At 35.1% G+C, this 19,188-nt stretch overlaps 2 protein-coding genes and 1 pseudogene across 4 annotated transcripts; 1 reads left to right on the forward strand and 2 right to left on the reverse strand.

Annotated features, from left to right (window-relative positions):
- Window positions 1–1,176: 1,176 nt before the first annotated feature.
- Window positions 1,177–2,528, reverse strand: LOC145036048 (24-methylenesterol C-methyltransferase 2 pseudogene; annotated as a pseudogene).
- Window positions 2,529–12,046: 9,518 nt separating this feature from the next.
- On the forward strand, window positions 12,047–15,273 carry LOC145036049 (mitochondrial import inner membrane translocase subunit TIM50-like). 3 transcript variants are annotated; one of them, XM_078984529.1, is made up of 11 exons: window positions 12,047–12,205; window positions 12,894–13,211; window positions 13,459–13,547; window positions 13,624–13,660; window positions 13,767–13,828; window positions 13,925–14,038; window positions 14,141–14,245; window positions 14,348–14,446; window positions 14,529–14,685; window positions 14,779–14,881; window positions 14,984–15,273. In XM_078984529.1, exons 2-11 carry the CDS (start codon window positions 12,935–12,937, stop codon window positions 15,027–15,029), a joined length of 1,089 nt encoding a protein of 362 aa, XP_078840655.1. In that variant the 5' UTR covers window positions 12,047–12,205; window positions 12,894–12,934; the 3' UTR covers window positions 15,030–15,273. The 3 variants fall into 3 exon arrangements, with proteins under 3 accessions (XP_078840655.1, XP_078840657.1, XP_078840656.1); XM_078984530.1 differs by having other exon boundaries at window positions 12,060–12,205; window positions 12,890–13,211; XM_078984531.1 differs by lacking the exon at window positions 14,984–15,273 and having other exon boundaries at window positions 14,757–14,881.
- A 310-nt stretch (window positions 15,274–15,583) lies between these two features.
- LOC145036050 (uncharacterized) lies at window positions 15,584–18,285 on the reverse strand. Its single transcript, XM_078984532.1, has 6 exons — window positions 18,158–18,285; window positions 17,873–17,987; window positions 17,023–17,274; window positions 16,806–16,949; window positions 16,017–16,724; window positions 15,584–15,930 (listed from the first exon to the last, which is right to left on the reverse strand). The coding sequence occupies exons 2-6, from the start codon at window positions 17,984–17,986 to the stop codon at window positions 15,706–15,708; spliced, it is 1,443 nt and encodes a 480-aa protein (XP_078840658.1). The 5' UTR covers window position 17,987; window positions 18,158–18,285; the 3' UTR covers window positions 15,584–15,705.
- Between the last annotated feature and the right edge of the window lie 903 nt (window positions 18,286–19,188).

Consider the following 19,188-nt stretch of genomic DNA (forward strand, 5'->3'; position numbering starts at 1 on the left):
TTAGCAATAAAAAAAGAAAAAGAAGATGTTGGAAAAGGTATGAAGAGACAAAACAAGTACTACGCCAAGAAGAACACGTGCAGATGGTTTTTAATCCGAAAACTTCTGAAAAACAAACAGTTGCGAGATGAAAAGTGTTGAGCGTGTGCTGCGCCGCGCAGCAATGAAAGGTTTGAAGAGATTTTTTTTTTCAGAAAACAAACAACACCTAAGTCCTAACACTCCTAGGCCCAAATCCAATCATGAGAGACGTGTATTTAGTTGTTCATTTCATTCTAATTAATATAAAATGGTAATTATTAATTAATTTAGAGATGCATAAAATTCGTATAAATTTAACATGTGAAAAATAAAAATTACCCGAAATCAACTTATTACTCCGGAAACTCATATACTTAAACAGGTTATGTGTGTTGGGTTGGATTGATGTTTCCAACTTACCAAACCATGACCTAGTGGGGTTGGATTGGATCAATGTATCCTGAAATGCCAACCCCAACCCGACCCAATTCCTAGGTCTAGTTACATTGGAAATTTCTTTCAAAAATTACTAGCTTTTATTGACCAGAATAAAATATAGTGGTTAAACCCCAAAAAAAAAATACAGTTGGTGTTATGTAAATTTTTAATGTATATTGCCCTGTTTGTAACTACAAAAGGAGCAAGAATGTTGTTTAAAAACATGTAATGAGCAAAACAGAAAACATCCTAAACTGTTATTTGATAGGTTATTAAACAAGTACCAATTTTGAACAACATATGATTAACCAGCTTCTGACATATTCACTCAGCAATGGATCGGAATCATTGTCATGTCATGTGAGTGTTTTATATAAATAAATTAATCTATTCAAAAAGTATCACATGACTTGCCAACACTTTGACCTCAATTCTCACGTGATCATCCATCTCCTCCAACATGATCAACACAAGAAGAAAGTTGGAATCTTTTTTCCAAAATACTACTGCCATTTTCTTTTACAACTGTAATGCCAGCCTAATCAGATCTACAATTTCTGATTATCATCTCCAAAATTCGAACCCCACTAATCCAAATGATTCAATATCAAAAGATAGAATTTTTCCTATGACTAATTCCCAAAGAAATTACAGGAACATCAAGAACTTAGAACTCCATGATTGCATAACTTGATATGAAATCATGAATCCAGAAAGTGAATATGGAAATACCATGGATTACAAAATTCCAAAACTTTGATTAGGAGCTACATTAAACACTAAATAGAAGCAGTGATTAAATTAAACACAGAAAATCAAACTGTAATCAAACAGATAAATCATACTAATAATTAAAAATAACCAAAGATTTGGAAAAAAACGATTAATATCGAGAATAAACCTCAACGAAGAAGACGATCAAGATTCTTGGGGCTTTTCTGGCTTTTTGCAGAGAATCATATGCATTGGGCTGAAAATGCCGGAATCTCCTCCTCTTGTGAGATAATCGGCGGTTTTGAACAGCATCTCGTGAACATCTACAGTTCCTTTTGGAGCAACACCGAGCGTTTCAAGCACCATCACTAAAATGTGGTTTCTCCAATAAGCAATTCGCCCCATCTTCAACCTCGTCCACCATGGTTGCGACGGAGGTTTCGCCAAATCCTTCTCCTTCACCACCTCAAATCCTACCTTCTTCGCCACCTCAGCAATGTCGGAGTAACTCCTCAACCCCGGCAGAGCGTCACCTCTCTCGATCCCCTGAATAACCTCCACATGTTCCGGATCTTCGCCGTTGTATAATTCTGTTGTTACCCATTCGTATGAAACGTACATCGATCCAGGCTTTAAAACCCTAAATATCTCGCCGTAAACATCCTCCAGCTTCGGCGCGTGGCAAGTCGCCTCGATCGAGTACGCGCCGTCGAAACTATTTTCTTCAAACGGCATTTCTAGAAAGTTTCCGCAAACGACATCACATAGCCCATCCAACCCAGCTTTCTTATTATGTGCCTTAGCTCGACTCACTTGATACTCATTAATGGTGATTCCAACGACGTTACAACCTGAATGCGCCGCAATTGCACGCATCGGACCTCCGACGCCGCATCCGGCGTCGAGAATCTTCTGTCCGGGTTTAACACGAATCAGATCTACCGCCATCTGTTCATGGATTTTGGTGGACTCAAGGTTGGATTTCCCAGGGATTGCAGGAGAAAAATGAAACGACTGTCCCCAACCCCATTCGTAGATATCTGTAACGAGGTTATAAAAGGTGTCAACGAAAGCCGGGACATTTTCCGTCTTCTCGATCTCTTTGGGACGACGGAAGAAAGACCAGTACTCATTGTAATTGTCTTGAACGTTTTCACGTTGGATTGAGCCTCCGGTGAGCTGACTGGCGTGTTTGCCTTTTTGTTCGGCGGATCCAAGGATGCAGACGAACCAGTAAAGGCCGCCGGCGAGAAGGGAGACGGTGCAGACGAGGGTAAGGGAATCCATGGGGGAGAAGGGGGGAGAGTGTGTGTGTGGAGAAGTGTGGGGGTCTGAAGTGCGGTTCTTATGATGGGTGAGTTCTGTCTGTCCTGTGATTTTTTATTTAATTTTAGATATTTTATGCGGTCCCGACCACGTTTTGCCATGTCAAATGGGTTAGTGGAGGGAGTATAAGATTGAGTTTTGGATTTTTGAATTTGAAATTGAGCTATAGCCCAAGTAAAACGAAATATCTTTTTTTTCCTCTTTATAATAAAAGAAGTTGGTTTTTAAGGGTGTCTACGGTTCTTCCTGCAAGTAGGTTCGGAAGGGTGAGGTTGACGGGTTAGGCATTGTAATAAGCATCAACTCAATTCCATATAGAAGGATTTGCAAGCAAAAGTTAGCAAGTTCAATTGCATCTACAACAACAAATGCAACATGCGTTCAAACGGAAAACTTGTCGATTTGTTAAATGCAACACATAGTGAATACAACTCTTTGCGAAAGATTTTCCACAAGAGGCGTGTAACGTCCGTAGATTTGGGCTAGTCATTTTAGAGACGATAAGCATCAAAAATGACTTTTTGATGGAAGATTATTTAGAATGATTAATCTTAAACAAATTGTAGTATATGTCACAAGGTTTCCGTGCATATAAAAGAACGCCGAAATCCGAGTTATAACGAAGAAGTTATAACCTGTCGAAGTTTCACGATAAAACCTGCACAACGCTGAATGACGTAAAGAAAATGAATTTACGTTAGAGCGATATTTAGCCTTAGTGATCTAAACGAAAGTTGTAGAGTTTGTAAACCACAGCGTGCATAAAAAGAATGGGTAGATGGAATAGTTGGTGACGATGCGATTTCGTGCCCATTGAGTAAGCCTTGGTGACGATGCGACTTCGTGCCTATTTGATAAACCTTGGTGACGATGTGACTTCGTGCCTATTGTGTAAACACAGGTGACTATGAGACGTAGTGCCTATTGTGTAAACCTTGGTGACTATGAGACGTAGTGCCAATTGTATGAACCCTGGTGACTATGCGACGTAGTGCCTGTTGTATAAATCGTGGTAGCAAATGGACTTTGTGCCAGTTCCTTAGCTAAATCTTTAGGAATGAATGAAGAAAGTATAATTGATTCTTAGGGTACACCTTAAGAAATAAAGAAGATAATGGGGATGAGTTATTGGGTTGATTGTTTGATGATTGAATATAATAAATATATTATTGTGGGTTGCCCAAGCCTGACCCACTCAGTTTTCTTTGCATTACAGGTAATGGCACAAGAGTATAAGTTGGTGGACTTGACGAGAGATTTTGGATTGTAGATCTGTGGTTATAAATGACTATTATAAGGTCTATTTTATATTGTTTATGCTTTTGTTCTGTATCGAAACATGACATCCCGAGGTTTGATTATTTAATAAAAATACCTTCTATTTTGAGAAATATTTTGATAAATGGTTATCATATTTTGTTTTTGGGACAAATTCTGCAACTGTCTTCTTCAAAAGATAATTCTGATTTTAAAACAAAGCATAAACAAATCGGTCTTTTCTGGCCGTGAAATTTTGGGATGTCACAGTTGGTATCAGAGCATTAGTTTAAGCGAACTAGGAATATGGATTTATTTCTAGACTTAAACTTAGAATGCTAAGCGATGATTGTGAGTTGAGTGTGTCCATTATATTTTAGGTAGTACACCTAAATTGACACAAGCACTAGTTTATTTTAGGAAATTTGCCTAAAATGCTTTTATGTGCTAAATGTTATTATTTGTTCGGATCTATGGTCTGTTGCCGACCGGATCTGGAAACCTTATGTGTTTAGGATTCTAAGCGTACGTCTACGATATTAGAACTAGCATGTAACGTTTCGGAGTGATAAAGGTGATTTGAATATCTATCGTAGATAATGATCTAAATTCACCTTATTCGGTGTATAGATAAAAAAAATGGCAAGAATCAGAAGTGGAGCTGGAAACGCAAATGAAAACAGGAATTAACCACCTATGATTGAGCGATTGGCGGTTGTAGCAGCAGCACCTGAGCCAATAACAATGGTTGGAGTACAATTGATGATTCAAACGGTGTTGGATCGTCATATGGAAGAAACTAGGCGTCTGCTTCGGCAGAATCTCGAAGAACTGTCAATACCAATTGAAGAGCCCGAAGTGAATGGAGGGCAGTCAGAAGGAGGTAACTTCAGTGGGGTGATTGGTTAAGCTAACCTACCGATTGTTAGACAAAATGATCACGATGGAGGAAATGATGGCCTTGGATGCAAGTATAAAGACTTTTTGAATTGCAAACCGTCGACCTTCACTGGAAAGGAGGATCCGATCGGAGTCATGGATTGGATCTCGGAAATGGAGCTAGCTTTCATAACTTGTGGCTGCAAGGGCAAGCTACAAACCACATATGCAGTGCGTCAGTTCAGAGGTGGCGCTGTTCACTGGTGGAACACTCTGGGGAAGACCATAAGCCCCAACGAGCCACTGCAACTGACTTGGGTAGAATTTTTGGTGCAATTCAAACGAAAGTTCTGCTCGGCCCAAGATCTGCTAGAGCTAGAAAACAAATTTATGACATTAAAGAAGGACAACATGTCCATTGTTGAATACACCAATGCCTTCACAGATAAGATGGAATTTGCTCTACGCATTGTCCCAGACGAGCTGGCGAAAATAGATAGGTATGCAAAGGGACTACCATGGGAGTACATTGTGCCAGTACGCCAGGCACTTACCCTAGAGGCAGCCATTTGGGTTGCCAAGTCTGTTGAAGAAATGATCAAGGGCAGGACCGCCAACAAGGTCGAAATTGGCGAGAAACGAAAGTTTGAGGGATCCCCAAGGTCCGACAAAAAGATAAAATTCTTGAACTCTAGTTCGAAGAAGTTCGAAGAGGTAGGAGATGAAGCAAGATGGTGCGAGAAGTGTAAAAAGAAACACTTCGGGAAGTGTAGCGAGGAGATGACTTGCTATAAATGTAGGAAGACGGGGCATTACGCCAACAAGTGCGCATCCAACAAAAAGGTGTGCTATGGATGTAACGAGGAAGGGCATATTTCTAGAGACTGCCCAAAGAAAAAAAACGCACTGCCACAGCCAAGGGCATTCCACATGATCCTCGATGAAGAAAATCAAGGATGAAGAATTTATATCGAAGGATCAACTTCTGATGTAGCCAATTAAGGGCATAGTATAGGGTGAACTTGAACTTTTATGTAATCATTTCAAGTTATAATGTAAACCCTGGTTTTGATATTTATGTGATATTTATGGTTTTAATACCTGATGTGTTAAATGATTGTGTGATTTTTGTATAGTGACTTGGTTCGACTGAGAGACAATACTTGAGACGAGTATGAGTAGGTGTGAAAGGTAGTAGATGCATATACTACCGGAAGCACATGACTCACACTTGGATCAGGGAAAGTCACAAGGTTACCAAGAAGCTTGTAATTGAGTTTGTTTTTATTCAAGTATGTCATTACCCTTGTTTCGGTAATGGCTAGTAGGATGATTGTTATTCCGACCCTAGTTGTCATATTAAATTGAGTCCGACTACGATGAGTTTGTTACGTGGTTCGGAGAACCAAGTCCAATGTAACATCTGATTTAAATCAGAAGATTGGAATCATTTTAAAAGCCATATTTCGTTGATGATTCCGGGACGTAATCATCCTAAGGGGGAGATAATTGTAACGCCCGTAGATCTGGGCTAGTCATTTTAGAGACGATAAACATCAAAAATGACTTTTTGATGGAAGATTATTTAGAAGGATTAATCTTAACCAAATTTTAGTATATGTCACAAGGTTTCCGTGCATATAAAGAACGCCAAAATCCGAGTTATAACGAAGAAGTTATGACCTGTCGAAGTTTCGCGACAAAACCGGCACGCCGCTGAATGTTACGTTAGAGACATATTTAGCCTTAGTGATCTAAATGAAAGTTGTAGAGTTTGTTAAACCATCATCGTGCATAAAAAGAACGTCCAAATCTAACTTCGTATGAGGAAGTTATGATTTTTCTAAGTTTCGACTTAGCGGTATGCAGCCCGAATACTCGATTTGAGATTGAGCGGTTTTTAGCCGAAACAATCTAAATGAGAATCGAAGATCTCATCATTAGTAGTGAAACGGTAAAAAGATAGACAAAAACGGACGTCAGATGAAGAAGTTATGATTTTATAACGAAGTTTTCCTGTTCCGGCCTACTAAAAATAATATAATAAAAATAAAGTCAAAATTAGCCGACGGAGTCTAAATGAAAGTTGTAGAACATAATCTCACCTTCGCGTGGATATAAAGAACGTCGAAAACGGAGCTCGTATGCGAAAGTTACACAATTTAGAAGTTGACGAGTCAAAATTACGCCGAGCGTAATTTGAGTACGCCCAGCGTACTCAGTCGGATGCAACTTGTCTGACCAATACTCGAGTGCCACCAGTCGACGCACGCAATGACGTCAAAGTACGCCATGCGTAACTCGAGTACGCCCTGCGTAATTTGAGATTACACCCCGCGTAATCCCAGACCCTCAGCCTATAAATAGAACCCGAAATCAGCCATTTCCCTTGCTAATTTTCTTCCTTTCTCTCTAAGTTTTGCATCGTTTTGCGTGCCGTTTATACCCCGAAGCCCCGGTAATATTTCCGAGCCCCAAAGCAAGATCCGAAGCCCCGAAGATCCCGAGAAGTGCAATTCCCGAAATGTGTCGTTTACATCATCTTCATTCCACCCATTGTGCAAATGTAAGAGCAAGTCCTTGTACCACCAATTAGGGAGTGGAGGATCCATCTAATCAAAGAATTTGCAATCCTTACTCGAATCCTAGATAATCCAAGATTAAAGAAAAAAAAAAACCCTAAAAGATGAAGAATTTTGAAATTAACAACTAACCTTATAATTTGGGCATCCAATGAATCTTATTCTAGGATTTCATATCTTCCATGGAGTCCACCTTCCAACCTGGTCACCACAATCACAATGTGTCCTTTGAGGGGGGATTGAACCTACTCACAACCCTGCTTCTAAAAGATGAAGAAGATCACATTCTCGTCCTTTCCTTTGTAAAATACGAGGCTAGGGTTCATGGAGGATTGAAAGGTATGGTGCTTAAGTAAGGTCGAAAACTCCACATAAATCTCTCATTTAATGAATCAACGGTCCACGTAAGCTTTTGGTGCCAGATCACCAATTAAACCGATTGCACCGTCAAAAAAGGGCAATCGTGTCAATAAATCCCGATAATTAAGGCTTTTGTATAAAAAAAATTATTTTAGGATTTCGTGTCAATTTGATGAAAATATTGGGACTTTACTATATATCCCTTAAAAGTGTACATAACTAACTCAATAAAGATAAATATAATACTTAACTTCCTTGAAAATGGTAAAGGAGGTTCTTGATGCAATGATACATAATAAGTTAGCAAGGATGAAACATATGTAATGATACATAATAAGTTAGCATTTATTGAGAGGATGAAACATATGTAATAGTAACTTTGTCTTCTAATGATATGTTTATGTATGTACCTTGAACTTCATATCCATGTATACATTTCGTTAGTTTAGAAGGTTAATATATAGTTTTTCAATATATGTAACCAAAAAGTTTTCACTACCAATATAAACGACAAGTAACATAATAGCATAAACATATATATATATATATATATATATATATATATATATACACCCATAAGGGTATATAAGGTTAGATACCAAAACTCACCATACTACGCCATTTTGTATCATATATATACATTGTAATTGTCCAATGCTCTTATAATTAAACTTCTAACTTGATTTACTTCCAAAAATTTTATAATTTCACATTTATCTTCCTCTCATATAATTTTCATTTTTAACTATAATATATATAACGTAATAGGTGTTCGACAAAAAAAAATATGATGTAAGAGGAAGATAATAGTGAAAATTTTGAAAATCTTGAAAATAAATAAATTTTGGATTGATGTTTAAGAACATTATAATGAATATATTAAAAAAATAATGTTTTATGATGAGTTTTGGTACCTAAGCTTATATACCCTTAAGGGTATATTCACTTTTTCTCATATATATATATATATATATATATATATATATATATATATATATATATATATATATATATATATATATATATATAGGGAAGGTTATATGGAAAATTAATGATTAGGGCAACACATGGTGGAACCAATGAAAAAATGACAACACATCACTTTAAAGTAACTACATAAATAACTTCCATAATATATTACTTAGAATAAAGAAATAGACATGTGTCGTTTGATCATTGGTTTCGACATATGTTGTCCTAGTTATTCATTTTTCATTGAACCTACTTCTATATATATATATATATATATATATATATATATATATATATATATATATATATATATATATATATATATATATATATATATATGAAAATATGAAAATATTTTATATCACGAAATCCATAAGGACCAATGTAACACCCTAAAATTTTCAAACTTTAAAATGTCATGGTTATAAAACCATTTTGTGTATTAAACCACATTTAACAAAAAAACAAATACCACAAAAAAAAGTTTACAGTTTAAACATTGGGTGTTATCATGAAGCATCATACAACCATATCAAGCAAATCGAATTACATCAATATAATTATTAAGGAACTCATCAAGTTCCGCTCCATCTATCATGACACATCATCAAGCTTCTATCAAGTATCACTCTATCGTTGCGTATAACATGGGATACATGACATTAAAAAGAGACACGTAAGACAAAACATCTCGTGAGTTACATGGATTTTAGACCATAAAAATTTTTCAAAGTACCTTCAAAGAAATTCATTTCATACATATCATAAAGTATCATATGTTATCATATTATTAGAGTCCTTTCCTATTTCCAAGGCCAATTTGAAAAGAATAAATCAATCCACCAAGGTATCACACTTCCAGTGCTAAGGTGAAAAGAGCAAAATCAACCCACCAAGGTATCATGCTTCCAGTGCTAATGTGAAAAGAACAAAATCAATCCACCAAGTTATCATCCTCTATCCTGACATCTACTTCGCAGAGGGAGATACGACCCCATTAGATTCTTCTAATGCCTCTTATAGGGTATCATAGTCCGGACAATATTCATTATGCATTATTTACTTTCGTTTTAGCTTTTAGATTCCAAATTCCACATTATCAATACTCGTATAATTATTTATAATAACATATGTTACTAGAAATATATACTTTAAAAGAGACACATTTAACATATCAAAACATTCGTTCTTCGAAAACATTCTTTGCTATAAAAAATGTTATTGTTTCTAAGGCATTATTTCAAAACGTTATTTTCAAAAGCATTTAACACTTTTCATTTCATAACATTTCATATATCAAATCATTAGTGTTTCATTATCATAAAATCATTTTCCCATGTAACCCAAAGTGAGAAAATTCCAACACGTACTCACCTATGTCACCAATGTAGATTGCTACTCCTTTCCAACTCAAATTCACGAGCAAGCACTCCTTATACTCCTCCTATACAATGTAGGCGAAGGTCAAAAAATGACCAAAATACCCCTCATATGTTCCATTATTGTATTTTACTTTTTCAACTCATTCATTATGTAAAAATATAAATGTAGGCAAAAACCGTACGTAAATCCTAGTCCGTATGAAAAAGTTATAAAAATAATTGACAATTCCTCATAAGGGAAAACGAGCCATGTTCCTCTAAGCCTTGAGAGAACACGGGCCATGTTCACGTGGCTGCACACTTTCTTAATCCATTTTTTCTCAAAATGTCACTCTACTTTACATAGTTCTTGAAGTACCTTTCCAATTCACATTGTATTATTTATATAGGTTCTGACACATGATTAGGATGTTTTTTATCATCCAAAAACACTATACTTAATTCATTAAGTTCTCTATCGAAATGTTAAGTTAGTAATGCTCTAAATTACACAATTAGAGGGATTAAGAGCTTAAGTTGCTCACCCTTGCACTCCAACCATTGTGACTTATTACAGAGTCATTCAAAACATCCTTGTATATTGACAAATGTCTATCATCACAGAAATATCATGTTAAGCCCTTAATGAAGTTATGAAATGCTCAATTGCATAACAACTTTCCTATTTCCTATTAAGAGCACAAACTCCATGAATCCATCTAATAATCAATCTACACTTAGTATTTTGCATCAAAATCATTCTAACGGTATCCATTCATAGTTATGAACTTCATTTGCTTAACATATAAACCATTATACATAAAGTCCATTGTTGTCGTCATATTTTTCCCCAAATCATATAAAATCCATGTTTATGCAATATTCTACCATTATGGATGTGTTTTGAGTATTCAAATTTGATTCATTGTCATAAAAAATCATCTAGGTCATTAAATCCATTCCATAATAGCTTATAGATACAAAATCCTCAAATTAGATTTCTAGGGTTCATGAAGATTTTTATCCAAGTCATCAAATCCATCAATAGGATGATTTGATTGAGATTAGAACCATGGAAACAACTAAAAGGAGGCTAGAAAAATAAACCCAAATCATTAATTGAAGCCAAAATCGGCATTGGGGTTCAACCCCAATGATGATCTCGAAATGTATAGTTAGAGGAGAAAGTTTTATACCTTATTGGCCTTTGATTAATTCCTTTCTTTGCTTGGATGCTTCAAAGCTTGCTTGATTCAAACCTTATATGTAAAAATGGAGGAAAACTACTATTAGAGAAGCTCTTCACTTGTTCTCCATGTTATGGATGAATGAGGGGGGAAATATATGCATCTTATTTCTCTAGTATACATTTTTTGTCCAAAACTCACAAAACCTCAATATTTGTGATTTTAACTGAAATTTTAACATAATAAGTCGTTCCTCATACATTTTATAGTCTTGGTGGCCTACTTTTCATTAAGCGGATCAACCATTGGGTCAACTCACTTTGCCAAGTTGACATTTATGCCCCTTAAACTTTAAAGTGTTGTTACTTTCGCTTTCAACTTTCTAAATTCCACATCAATTAATGATATGATTATCCTATACTGATTTATTTATATCAATCACCCTTTATCTATTTACCTTATTAATTTAATATTCTAATCTTAAATTTAGGATGTTACAACCAACTTTAAAGATCAATATATAGTTTTTCAATATACAAGTGTATGATGTTCAAAGATTACATTCGGGGTTTGGGTTTGAGGAGGACAAGGAAAACTACAGCCTCACTTGGAAATAAGACGTTTCTATAACATTTAACGATGAACGAGAAATGGTCAAAAGAAAGATTGTAGTTTCAAGGTTGAAGATAGGATACCATACCCCACCTGGTAATGATTCCTAGTTGAATTGATTCGCTCGTCTTGGAGAGACAATTAATTAACAAAGTTGTTTAAAATTTCAAGTCAAAATTTGTAAAAATAAATTAATTTGTAAAGAAAACCGTGAAAGATTTTTGTAGGAAGTTTGGGCTGTATGATAAGATCACATTTTGGGCTAAATGGCAAAATGCTAAAAAGAGACCCGATTTAAATTATGTGGGTTTTCGGGTTGAACCAACAGACTTGGGCTTAACGCCACGTTCCTCCATCGAAGACGTATCAAGCTTTTTCTATAGTCTATACCAAGCCGCCGGCGTTTTCAGCTCACAATTACCGCCATCGCTCTCACCCGTAAGCTCTATGCCGGTTGTGTGGTGAACGCCTCTCCGTATTCGGGCAATTTGGACAGGTATTCTCTTATCTACCAAGTACCAATCGCGGATGTAATGTTTTCTTCACTTAATCCATCCGAGGTTTAACTTTGATCTAGGGTTTTAGGAATTAACTGCTTTTGAAATATGTAATCGCAGTTAATATATTGCATGTATTGGACGACTGGTTGTTGCATATTGCTGTAGCAGTAACATCGCAATGTTGTTGTGATGTTTAAATTCGTATTGTATCATGATCCCTGATTATATGTTTATTGAAGCTTAACATTATCCCCTTTTTGTGAAGACTCTTGTGTGATTCTTCTGAGCTTTAATGTTGGATTGAAATTTTAGATGCTCCTGTAAACTGTAATCTCTGTTCTCAGGTGGTGTGATACATATCGTTGGAGCAATGCAAATAGCTACAAATATATAATAACTATAATGTACTCATCTTAGGACATTTCCTTATAGCTTAAATACGTTGTAGTTCTCATAGAGTAAGCCTACAATTGGTTAATAGAATGCATGTCATGAGAAAACTGGTTTGTTCTAGTTGTATGAACAATTAGTTCAATCATTTTGTGACCACTGCCACAGTGCTACATACATTACACTTCATTGAAATATCAAAATTTAAGTTTCAACCTTTGAAGTTTAGCAAATTAGTATGGTTTAATGACATAAGATTATCAATAATTCATTGTTTTGTAATGATCAAGACAGATCATTGACACCAATATCCCAAGATTTCAATATACAGAGCCATGTCGATTATTACCAGATCCAGACGGATTTTCTCCATAGTATTGAAGAGCAATAAGAATCCTCGTTTGTATTCCAGTGTCACTGCAAATCCTCCCAAAGAACCCATCATCTCCTCTTCTATCCTCAGTGATCAAGCTGCATCTTCAACTCCACCTCCACCACCAGAAAGTGCAGCAGCCGCCAAAGGAGGTGGTGGACAACCATGGAGTTTTCTCAAGTATTCTATAATTGCAGCAGTTACTGGAGGTGTTGCCACTGCTGGGTATGCAACCTATGGTATGTGCTTTTTCCCTGTGAATCTCAGAAGTTTCATTGCTAAAATCTTCAATAGTTAAATCACTTGTAATTCTGCTTGATGCTCCTTTCTTATCATCTTGTTCACTCCAAATGGAAGGAGAAAAGAAATATAGAAATGACTCAACATCAAACACACATAGTAACAAGTAGTATATTTTTGTTTTCCATGCCCTTCTTTATGCATATCATCAGGCATCTATATTCTGTATACATCTCCTTTTTGCAGCATACAGTTTAGAAGAAGTTGATGAAAAGACTAAAGCTTTTCGTGCATCAACCAAAGTCTCTATAGGTGATGATTTGTCTTCTTTTGAGGTGAGTGTGACTTAGAAATTCCATCCTTATTTTTATGTGTTTAATGGCATGACTGACATATGTGGTGTAAATGCAGAAATTTCAAGCTATGCTAAAATCAACTGCAATGACAGGTGTACCATTATTATCTTTTTTTTTTTTTTTTTCCTTTTGTTTTCTTTATTATTATTATTATTTATGATTTATATTTTAGCTTTTTGTATCTTCTTGATGTTTCAGTTCCTGCCAAGTTAGTCGAGCTTTATTTGGATCTGCGTGCATCTACAGAAGAACATGTTCGAGTGTGTACACAATATAAACCTTTTGTTCTTTCCTCAATAATATATTTTATTTATTTTTCACTTTGTTTTTTTGCTTACAAAATTGTGGTTTTCTAGGGTTTTACTGAACCCTTGTCAGATAAGCTCCTTCCAGATTTGCACCCACAAGAGCAACATGTGTTCACATTGGTTTTAGACCTGAATGAAACTTTACTATACTCCGATTGGAAGGTAATTATATATAAAAAATATTCCATCATTTTTTTTTCTATCTTTAAATTTGATTTTCAATTATATCCACTTCATAAGTAACTTTTTGTAATTCTATTAAAGCGTGATCGAGGTTGGAGAACATTTAAAAGACCTGGAGTTGATGACTTTTTAGAGCAACTGGCTCGGTATTATGAAATCATAGTCTATTCCGATCAGCAGGCCATGGTATATTACTTTTTTACCCTTCCTCCTTTCTTTAATTAACAAGTCTGAGGCTTTTTTTTTTTTTTTTTTTTTTTAATTTTTATTTTTATTTTGGTATTGCAGTATGTTGATCCTATTGTTGATAGATTGGATGGAAATCACTGCATAAGGTACAGGCTGTCAAGGGCTGCAACTAGATATCAAGATGGGAAGCACTACAGAGTATGTTTTTTAAATATGATCTTTTATCAAATAACATGAAGACATAAAAAAATATATATATATTTTTTTTATTTTTTGGTAGGATTTGTCAAAACTTAACAGAGATCCTTCAAGAGTTCTGTATGTGAGTGGTAATGCTCTTGAGAGTTGTCTTCAGCCAGAGAACTGTGTACCAGTAAAACCATGGAAATGTGAAGCTGAAGATACTGCACTTGTGGATCTTATACCATTTCTTGAATGTAAGCACAACAATTTTACTTTTTCACTTTATAAATATATTTAATTATTTAATTTATAATGTTGGGTTTAGGATTTATGTATTGTAACTGCAGATGTTGCACGCAATAGGCCTGCTGATATTCGACCTGTACTTGCTTCATATCAAGGACATGATATAGCCAAAGAGTTCATCGAACGTTCTAAAGAACATCAGAGGTAAAAAAAAAAAAAATTTATCCCTATATTCGGTAACGATTGAGGGGCATTTTGGACATTTGACTAAAGAAGTTGACATATTTGTTGGGATGGATGATTCAGGAGAATGCAGGAGCAGAAGCAACCGGGGCGTCTGTGGCGACGCTGAGTGGATCTGTTAGCGGATTTGAGATTGAGAATTGATGATATAATGAATTAATGAGTATGAAACTGTTTAGGCTGCATTGCATGCGTATGATATGATATCATAAAATATAGAGAATGATTTAGTTAGTGAGATTGGATTCTTCCATCTCATTTTGTTGTCGCTTGGTATAACCATTTTTGGATCCCCTAAATGTCGTTCTTAATTTTATCTCAAGTTTGAGAATAAATATACATACATTCGTACATGGCCCATTGCCAATTTTGCTACTTTTGCTTGTAGTTGAAGGTTATCTTTAGTTTCTTTCCTATTTTTATTTGTTCCTTTCATTTTTTTTACTATGCAAGTTTAGTTGTGGGTCTATTCTACGGATGTAATAACCCAATGCCAATTCTTATACTAAATATGTTCCAAGTATATAACCTAAACCTAATCCAAAAAGTCAATAAAATACTAAAAAGATTATCTACATTAGAAGATAATGCCAAGGGTGGGGATGGTGTATATATACTCTTTTTTAAAAGTTAAAACGTAAAAGAAAGAGAAACAACCATAGATGAACCAAATTGATGTATTATATTTATAGTTTTGAAGGTCTCACAAACTCATCATCCAAGACCTCTCTTCAACTTATTTCTCTACACTCTATGTACACTTAGCAATAAATGGCACAAACAACTTAATAGAAGTAGTCATGAGCACTTGTGGGCCCTCCCTCTTCATTATCATCTTCCTCGGAGCTATTGGCATCAAAACTCAAAATAAACTCCAACATATTACCTTCTCTATTCACACTCACATTCTCGATGGGGCTTGCTTGTTGGCTTCGCATTGACAGCAATTGAAGTGCCATTTCTCTCGGTGACACCATTTGATACATCCAAGTATTCATCTTAGGCCTCGACTAAATAACCAAAAAAACATTAAAAAATTAAAAAGATGTTAACGTCTGTTTGATACGATAAAATAGAATAACAAGAAACAACACACCTTCTCAATATTTGTTGGGGGAGGTGCCTTTTCAAGTGCAGTAGGTGTCCAAATCTTGATGTCACTCTCAATCCCACTACTCGCAAGCATACTTGTATGTGGATGCGGTTGAATACAATTCACCACTTGTTTATCAGCTTCCATAACACGAACAACTTCCGTGTCTTTTTTCCTCCAAATAAACATTCTCCCACAATCCGATCCACTCACAACATACTCACATTTAGGTCCAAAAAAGTTCACTCCCTTCACTGTCATACAATTCCGATGCCCCTTGTATTGTAGCGGGCCCGGTTTGGAATCAGATTCCATCGTCCGTTCAACATCTAAGACTGAATTTACATTACTACCCCACCCCATATCCTTTGAGAAAAGATAGATGAACTCTTCACCATATGAAACAAGAAGTTCACTTTGATTCGAGAAGGCTAATCCCGTAATTCCAACATTTTCATCTCCTAATAAATGATGAGGACAAAAATGGTCAACTGGTTGACCAAAAGCAGATGAAGAATTTGAATTCGAATTCGATCTGTATCTTCTGATATCATATAATCTAGTGAATTCATCGGATCCAGCAATCACGAATAAATTAGGGTTTCGTGGGTCTATTGCTATGGCATTTAGGTTAACAACTTGCATGAAGCTTCTACCATGAACTGGTTGACAACTGAAAAGTTCTGTTGCCTCTCCTGTTCTCAGATCAAACTGAAAAAAGTAGGGTTTATAAAATACAGAATTCAGTTATTAAAGTAATTAGATTGATTGTGAGTGTGACTATTGACTAACATGTTGAACCAATCCATCTTCGCCACATGTATAGAAGACGTGTGGACTTCCAGGTTCAATGGCTAACTTATGAGCTCTTCCTTGATGTCTTGCAAGCAATTTCGTCTCCACTTTTCCACATTCTAAGATGGTTGCATGCCTCACCTAGAATAATACAATGATCATAAAAAAGTATATAAATTGGGGAATTATTTATTTAAAAATATTAAAAGCATACCTGGCCATCAGCAGCACAAGTGACAATGGTTCGTTCATCGGTTCCTGGCATGATCTTTGCTTGGAAGATATTGTTATTATGACCAGAATTGAAAGAAAGTTTAATACTTCCGGTTTCCCAGTCCCAGAGTATAACTCTTTTGTCATCTGAACCAGATACAAGAATGTCTCCATCTCCATTGAAGCTTACAGTGTTCACACATCCTCTGTGTTTTTCCAGCTTTCTTACAAGATCAAGTCTCAGGACTAGATCCTACCACATGAAAGTAATCGATCATGTATGTGATTATCACTATTAAGATCAAGTCTCAGGACTAGCATCCACAATGCATAGTTTTGAGTTGAATGTGCTGGAAAGCCTAGTTGGCATTCTATGGATTTACTCAACCTTTGTTGGATGCCACCTTGGAGTTCAATGCATTGTAGGAGAAACATGATAGAGTAGAATGATAACGTTGCAATCAGTTAACTCCATAGAGTTCAATGCATTGTGATGTTGTTACACAGACAACTTGAAAATAACTGGGATTATCATTTATCAAGCAAATCAAAATTGATTTTCACTCAAGTAGATAGATTAGGAATCTTTGTTGTCTATGAGTAAATCTTCCATATATTCCCAGTGTACAAATTGGTACACCAAGGAATCACTGGTGTCTTAACATTGTGCGTCAATCTGGTCACTGATTCATGTGAAATTGATATTTATGCATACAAAACAAGCAGAAAACACAGGAAAATATGTTACGCGTGATTGACATACAAAGGGTTTACGATTACAGATAACATCCCTAATAAATCCGCCCTAAAACAAAAACAGATCAACAGGTTAAGTAAAATCAAACATATACCTCGGAAGCAGCGAGACGATGGGCGAATTTTCTGGTGGAAAGATGGCCGACTTCACGGCGACATATATCAACCACCGCCGTATCGACGCTCGCTCTGTTCCTTTTCTTCATCATCCTGCAATGACAAAAACTATTAGACACGCAACAATATGATCTCTCTTGTTTCAAATCAAAATTAATCCATGAACGAATTCACGTGGAACTGAATCTGATATTGTGGATCAATGAAATTAACAAACTGAATTGTTGATGAAAAGAAACCTGAATTTGAGTGTAAGTAAATACCTAGAAGTAGAAGGATCGACCTCTGAAACCGATTGAAACGATCCTTATGTGTCGACAGGAGATGAACACACCTCACTTTATTCTCCTCCCACTTCTCTCTCTCTCACACGGACGTACATTTTTATGTCGATTCTTTTTGACTACGCACATTAGCCAGAAATGTATTATACAGTGGAAATATTTACAAAATACAGTTATATGTTTATTATAAATATAATAATAATATTGTTGATATATTTGATATAATAATTTGTATATTAAATTGATATAGTATATTGATTATTTTGAATTATATTCAGGAGTGGATTTAGGGGGGTTACCGGTGACACCTGCAACCCCTAAGTTTTCCAGCCGCACTGGAAAATTTTTCGAAATTTTTAAAATTTTTTTTATTTTCTGCTATCGTGCAACCCTTAACTTTCCCGTGCACCCCCTAGTATGAAATCCTGCGTCCGCCCCTGATTATATTATAATATATACATCTATTATAACTGCATACTCTCAATCGTTTGAATGACTTCTATCCGCGAGTTAAATATTAATAAAATTAAATATAATATATGGTTTAATATTATTTATAATTGTTGTTATTGCTAATTAATTTTTTAAAATTTATTTTCTTAATGCTTTAATTTCTATCATTATAATTGGTTAAAAACATCAATTATTGTTTTTTTTATTTTATTTTAAAAGTAACAATATAATCATTTATATAGAGTTATTTTTAACTATTGTTATTGTAAGTTATTTTAAACTACTTATTTGAAAACTTTTAATGATTATAAAAATATATTTAGAAAACATTTTAAATAAACTGAGATTATAATTTAGTTTTTTCATTTATCACTACAATTTATCACTTTTAACTATTTATAAAATATTCTTTGGTTTTTTAAGTGGAATTGAAATTTATATTTAAGTTGACACTGTAATATTATATTTAAATTATCAATTTATGTAACACCGTAAATTTTCAAACCAAAATTTTCAATTAAAAACACAATTATCTCATTTCAAAAATCACAAAAATC

The sequence above is a fragment of the Lactuca saligna genome, chromosome 3, assembly GCF_052625555.1.
Source record: "Lactuca saligna cultivar CGN05327 chromosome 3, ASM5262555v1, whole genome shotgun sequence".
In the NCBI taxonomy this organism is placed as follows: domain Eukaryota; kingdom Viridiplantae; phylum Streptophyta; class Magnoliopsida; order Asterales; family Asteraceae; genus Lactuca; species Lactuca saligna.